Raw genomic sequence first — 6,838 nt, 5'->3', positions numbered from 1 at the left:
CTTGTTACCCAGGCTGGAGTGCAATGGCGCGATCTCGGCTCACCGCAACCTCCGCCTCCTGGGTTCAGGCAATTCTCCTGCCTTAGTCTCCTGAGTAGCTGGGATTACAGGCACGTGCCACCATGCCCAGCTAATTTTTTGTAGTTTTAGTAGGGACGGGATTTCACCATGTTGACCAGGATGGTCTCGATCTCTTGACCTCGTGATCCACCCGCCTCGGCCTCTCAAAGTGCTGGGATTACAGGCTTGAGCCACCGCGCCCGGCAGCAGCTACAGTCTTCTGAGTTCAGATGCAGTTTCCCAAGCAAAGGCCATTTTTACATAAGCAATGTTGCCCTAGTAAAACTGTTGATATTCTACTTTTATGAGATCTCAAGGGAAACAGAGCTAGACAGTTACCCAAAGGTCAAATTCTCATGTAGAACAGGAAAGGGTTAAAAAAAAAATCCTTTATCTATAAAGACTTAATTATTATTGAAAAACAAAAAGCAACTGCACTAAGACATGGAAAATGCTCAAGTAAATTGTGGTTCATTTGCCAGATTATTATTATTATTATTATTATTATTATTTTTGTAGAGACAAGATCTCATGTTTGCCAAGGCTGGTCTCCAACTCCTGGCCTCACGTGATCCTCCTGCCTCAGTCTCCCAAAGTACTGGGATTACAGGTATGAGTCACTGTGCCTGGTCTAGCCAGATAGAATATTATACAGTCATTAAAAATGGCATGCATATACATTTTTAAGAATGAAAATATTTATGTTGTAATGTATAAATTTTAAACAAGCTACAAAATTATACATACAACGTGCTGTATAATAAGCCAAAACAAGCAAAGAGCCCAACAGAGAAAAAGGACCAGAAAGAAACACAACCTCACATTCTAACCCTTATTTTATCACTCTGAACAGTCTTCCCCTGGGGCTGTCCGTCTCACCTGAGAAATGCACATGCACTGCACGTGAGCACACACTGTCTTACAGACAAACAACACTGAAGACCATGGCACCTGGATTTTCCTGGGAGTCGCCCAAGTAAACACAAGTAGGAGCTCATGCCAACCCCATTCCTTCTTAATTTGGTTTAATTTGCTCCAAAGTTAAGTTTCTTTTTTTATTTTTTTGAGACAGGGTCTTGCTCTGTTGTCCAGGCTGGAGGTGCAGTGGTGCAATCTTGATCCACCACAGCTTCTGCCTGCTGGGTTCAAGTGATTCTCATCCCTTAATCTCTCAAGTAGCTGGGACTACAGGTGCACGCCACCACATCCGGCTAATTTCTGTATTTTTTTTCTTTTAGTAGAGATGAGGTTTTGCCATGTTGACCAGGCTGGTCCTGAACTCCTGACCCCATGTGATCCATCTGCCTTGGCCTCCCAAAGTGCTGGGATTACAGGTGTAAGTCACCGCCACCAGCTGGAAGTATTTTTTTTTTTTTTTTTTTTTATGAGATGAAGTCTTGCTCTGTCACCAGGCTGGAGTGCAGTGGCACGATCTTGACTCACTGCAACCTGTGCCTCTGGGGTTCAAGTGATTCTCCTGCCTCAGTCTCCCAAGTAGCTGGAACTACAGGTGCATGCCACCACAACCAGCTGATTTTTTGTATTTTTAGTAGAGATGGGGTTTCACCATCTTGGCCAGGATGATCTCGATCTCTTAGCCTTATGATCTGCCCGCCTTGGCCTCTCAAAGTGCTGGGATTATAGGCATGAGCCACCGCACCTGACTGGAAATCAAGTATTTTAACAACAGTTTATGCAACTGGGGCCTACTCTTGATGCAGCTGGAGCAGCTCTGTCTGAGAAGGCTCAGGGACAGTTGCATGGGGTGTAAGAGCCAGAGACAGGGAGCCTACTGACTTCTAAATCCACGAGTCTGTGCTATCTAGAAGGGCTTAGGGGGATAAATTCCTTTCCTCTTCCAAATGAGGGTGACACAGCCAATGTTCTTTCTGGTTCTACTCTGTGAACTATGCATTTGTGAAGTACTTGGGAATAGACCCCATGAGTAAAATAAAGCAGAAGATAACAGGTGACCCTTTATAAAGAGGCCCACAGTGAGGGGCCTAGGTTGTCCTAGCCTGTATTGGACATTCAGGAGTCAGAGAACAAAGGTAAAGGGCTTTGATTTTTCCTAATGGAGAAAACGGCAATGTTCAGCTGAGCCAAGGAAGAAAACGTTCTTACTGCTTTGAATTTCCCCTGGAGCACAAGCACTGCTATAGGTGCCACAGAGAGAGTGACGCATGTGGCCCTGCTCTCGAGGAGTGTAACTCCAGACCACAAATTCAGGCTGCATATAAGTCACGTATGCTGACAATCATATAGACGGTCACTGCTTGCAACCCGCTGCTGCGAGGGCGTTTGAGGTTACACTTGTATCCAACGGTAAAGGGTTCTACGAGCTGTCAGTGATTTCGGCCGCGGGCAGGCCAGGGAGAGTGATGGGGCACGCACAGCTCAGAGGATCTCACTCCGGACTCTACCTGAGGCAGACGCTGCTGTGCTGCCCTAAAACTTTCCCCAGGTACCTTCCTCCTTGCTGGCTTTCTTCTAGATAGACTGAAAGAGCCAGACCCCACCCTGGCCTTTCCTACAACTAGAATTGACCACCAAGTGGTGGCCTGTTGCGAGGGTGTGAGGCAGGGGAGGGACAGGCCAGTATTCTTCTCCCTGACGAGCAGAAGGTGTATGAGGAGAGACTGTCTGCCTAGTGCCACCCGCTGACCCCTGCCTCTGAATAGAGCTGTGATGACATGATGTCTGGGGCAGCTACAGCACCCTCTCCCCACGTGGACACACCCAGAGCTGCACTATCTGATACAGCAGCCACAAGCCATGCAGACCTCTGTGTACTGGAGGTATGCCCAGAACTGTAAGTAGAAAATGCACACCACATTTCAAAAGCTTCATGGAATAAAGACAATGTAAAATATCAAATTGGTAACTTTTTTTTTTTGAGACAAGGTCTCTGTCTCCCAGGCTGGAGTGCAGTGGTGTGATCTCAGCTCACTGCAACCTCCACCTCCTTGGCTCAAGTGATCCTCCCACCTCAGCCTCCTGAGTAGCTGGGATTACAGGCGTGCACTACCATGCCCAGCTAAATTTTTTTTTTTGTAGAGATGGGGTTTTGCCATGCTGCCCAGGCTCGTCTCAAACTCCTGGGCTCAAGCAATCTGCCCATCTTGACCTCCCAAAGCGCTGGGATCACGCTATAAGCCACCGCACCCGGCCCCACATTAGTAACTTTTATAATTTATTATATGTTGACATGACAATATTTCAGATATAGTGGATTAAATAAAATATATTATTAAAGTTAATTTTAGTAATTTCTTTTTATTTATTTCTACTTTAAAAAATGAGACAAGCAGAAAATTTGAAATGACGTATGTGACTCACATTATGGTCCCACTGTCCACTGCTGGCCTGAGGAATCGCAGGGAACGTGACTGGGGCCCTTCTGCGGAACGACTGAACCAGTTCTACCTCCAGATTTCCCGTTACACTCTAAAGCCATTCTGCTCAAGGATTCTTTTTAAGCCTCACAATTAGCAGGTTAAAAGGAGCCAGGACAGATGTTGTACCCACTTCACAGATAAACAGAGGTCTGGAGCCAAGGAGCACTGCTTAAGGTCATATGGTGAAGTAGAAGCAGAATAAGAATCAGAACATAAATGCCCTTTGTCTCAATGTAGAATCTTTCCAGTGTATCAAGTGGCCTCTCAAACATAAGAGAAACATGACCTCTCACACAGAAAATTACAGATGCTCGGGCACACCTGTGTGTGTGATCTGTCTGGTCTCCTGCACAGCATGAGCTCCTGCTTCCAGGATGTGCTGGGAGGCAGTTCTCCATGGTGTTTCTACATGTCTGTGACAGCTTTTGTTTCATACTATCTCTCCAAGGATGTCTGTAAAGCACAGAGACATAGAGATAGTGTCTCTCTCCAGGGTAGAGGGAAAATCTGTTTGCTGACAAGAAAAATAAGGATAATGTCTCCTTTGGAGGCAAAGTCTGGGCAGGTTTGCTTGCAGCTCCTTTATAAGGTTGGGAGTTTTCTATGCCTGGGATCATTTGCACAGACTATTACATGTGCAGTATCCACCTGGGCCCACTTTGCAACACCGTGTGGAATTTGGGGGCCAAGGGAAACTGATGAGCAAGAAGCTCCTGCTTCCTGATGTGCTTTGTATAAATTAGTAACTTTGAGCAAGAATGTACCATGAGCAAGAAAGCCCTTTGTCTCTGACCCCAGAGTACTGTGCTTTCTACCTGCCACTATGAAGCTGTGGCAGGCTCATTTCTTAGCTTGCAAGTCAGGTAAATCTCAGAGCCTTCAAAGTTCCTTACAAGATCCATCCACCCCTGCTGCTGGGCTGCAAGATTCTCCTGCAAACAGGTACATTGGTGTCATGGGTACTGTGTGTGCCATCCAGATTCACCTTGGGAATGAAGAACTTATTCTCCCAACTGCTGGGAGTGCTGTGGGCAGACAGCCCTCAGCCAATAGCCCCCTTTGGAGACCGCCTTAGCTATAAAGAGCTGCCTCACCCCCAGCCTGGGGCGACCCACATGCCATGACTGATTGACATGGGGTATAAAGACCCAGCCCCTTAGCCCAACTGGGTAAAACTCTAAAGGTCATCTCGGAGCTTCTGTGGGATTAGCTTAGGCTCTAGACATTGCACTGCCGCTCCCCTTCTCCCTCCATCCAATCCTGCCTCTCCCTTTCCTTTCCATAGGTGAAGATTCCAAGAGGGAGTGGGATTCCCCCATTCCCATAAACCTCACGCACCTTAGTTGACATCTCATACTCTGCTTTCTGAGAAACCCAACCTGCAACAAGTGAGGTCTGCCTTCATAGGGACTTCCTGGCCTGGGTGATGGCACAGCTCTCCTGGATCCAGACCTGAGATTTGAGTGCTGAAGTGCATGTCTTGAGCTTCAGTGACAGATCCTCTCAGTAGCTTTTACAGCCCAGTGACATGGAAGAGCCCACGTGAAGCATACGAAGCAATAAACATATGCCCAGCAGGGCCAGGCGCGGTGGCTCATGCATGTAATCCCAGCACTTTGGGAGGCCACGGCGGACAGATCACCTGAGGTCAGGAGTTTGAGACCAGCTTGACCTACTTGGAGAAACCCATCTCTACTAAAAATACAAAGCTGGGTGTGGTGGTGCCTGCCTGTAACCCCAACTACTCGGGAGGCTGAGGCAGGAGAAATGCTTGAACCCAGGAGGCAGAGGTTGCCGTGAGCCAAGATCGCGCCATTGCGCGCCAGCCTGGACGACAAGTGTGAAACTTCGTCTCAAAACAAAAAGTGCCCAGCAATCCGTCTGACCCTCGCTATAAAATCAGCAGTATCTGTGACTTGCAGCTGACAACCTGGCTCTTTTGCTCCATTTCCTTGATAATTTCAATAAAGCAGAATTTCTCCTTTAGTTGAGCACATCAAATTCAATATAGGTGAGCTTTTTGGTAAGGGGAAAAAACCCTAGCCAGCTTTCATAACGCAAATGCTAGAAACAAATTCTGATGGTCACTCACCTGAGAAGCTCCCGGGCTTGGGGTAGCAGCTAGCCTGGGATTTGGAGCTAACTTCACAACCTCTGAAAAGGGCACATCTGTTCCACCTGCAAGGCCTAAAAGGGAAAGGTCGCTTCACATTAGTGCATATTGCAAACGAAGATGTTAACCATAAACAGCATGGAATCTCTCACTGGGGTGGCAAACTGTCTTAAAACTGGATTATAGCGATGGCTGCACAACTCAGTACATTTATGAAAAATCGGTAACTTGGACACAATCTATATGACACTTTTATGTCACACAGATTGTGCCACAATAAAATTACAAAAGAATGTCAAGCGCAGGCATGTCTCCAGCAGGGCTTAGCGTACCTTGCTCTTTGTGGTTGTGCCTTTCGTGGAATGGGTCAGGTTAAGCACGACATATGACAGGAGTGTCTGCCTGTCCCTCTTCTCTCCCCTCGTTCACTGCATTCTGGACAGCCTGGTCTTCTCTCCACTCATGCTGCCTCAGAGCCTTTTCACTGTGCAGAATGTTCTTTCCAGTCTTCACGCCCCCGTTCCCTTCTCCTCAGCTAAGTTGTACCTAGGACCATCACTTGTGCAGGAAGCCCTCTTTAGCCCTCAGCACCATCTGCTTTTCCTCAGAGCACTTTTCCCAACTTGTGTATATTTCAGTGGTTCTTGGTTTAAGGTCCCTCCTTTGCTGAGCTGTAAAGTCCATGAGGCCAGACGCTGTGTCTCTCTGGGTCAGTGGTATAACCATGGTGCCCGGCACACCATCTGGCATATAGGAGGCACTCAGTAATTACTCACCAAGCAAATGAGTGGAGAAGGTTGCCATTGGTGAGCAAGAAACAATGAGCGACTTCTAGGCAAGATTAGTAGTAGAGTCAGATTGAAAGACAAACATACCCCACCAGGAGTGAAGGGCCCTCTGAAGATGTGAGAACCAGTTTTCCCAATCAAATGCCAGCTCAGAGCAGAATAAATGAGGGACTGGGGTGGTGGTGGGGTGGACAGCAGAGAAACTCATCAAAAGACTCTAGTCCCATGTCCACTCATACTTGCAGACTGGCTACACAAGATAGTCATGCCCAGACCCAACTGGGGAGAATGGATCTCCAAATGAAATGACTAGCATCCCTCTTCAGGGGGAACAACTGGTGAGCTAGGATTTAGCTTAGGCTTTGGTTTTGGAGGGCAGAGAAGGACAGTGACCCGGGAGTCCTTTGGCAAGCACAGAAAGGGGAAAAGAACAAAACAAAGCACAGTGCAGCACAGCAGTGACGTCCCCAACGGGCAAC

General features: G+C 47.4%; 1 protein-coding gene across 5 annotated transcripts in view; it reads right to left on the bottom strand.

The window, feature by feature from the left end:
* The window catches only part of XYLB (xylulokinase), a 59,132-nt gene that overhangs the window by 2,940 nt on the left and 49,354 nt on the right, over nt 1-6,838 (bottom strand). For all 5 annotated transcript variants that reach the window (XR_004265879.1, XM_032270480.1, XM_032270486.1 and 2 more), the window contains one exon: nt 5,551-5,645. Coding sequence is in view for 4 of the 5 variants with exons in the window: in XM_032270480.1 (XP_032126371.1) it covers nt 5,551-5,645 (95 nt within the window). In the remaining variant the exon portion in view is untranslated. The remainder of the gene's footprint in view (nt 1-5,550; nt 5,646-6,838) is intronic.

Source organism: Sapajus apella, unplaced genomic scaffold, assembly GCF_009761245.1.
Source record: "Sapajus apella isolate SASKATOON/1434 unplaced genomic scaffold, GSC_monkey_1.0 scaffold4, whole genome shotgun sequence".
NCBI classification, from domain to species: domain Eukaryota; kingdom Metazoa; phylum Chordata; class Mammalia; order Primates; family Cebidae; genus Sapajus; species Sapajus apella.
The sequence above is the reverse complement of the archived record's forward strand: the minus strand, read 5'-3'. Positions and strand labels throughout refer to the sequence as shown.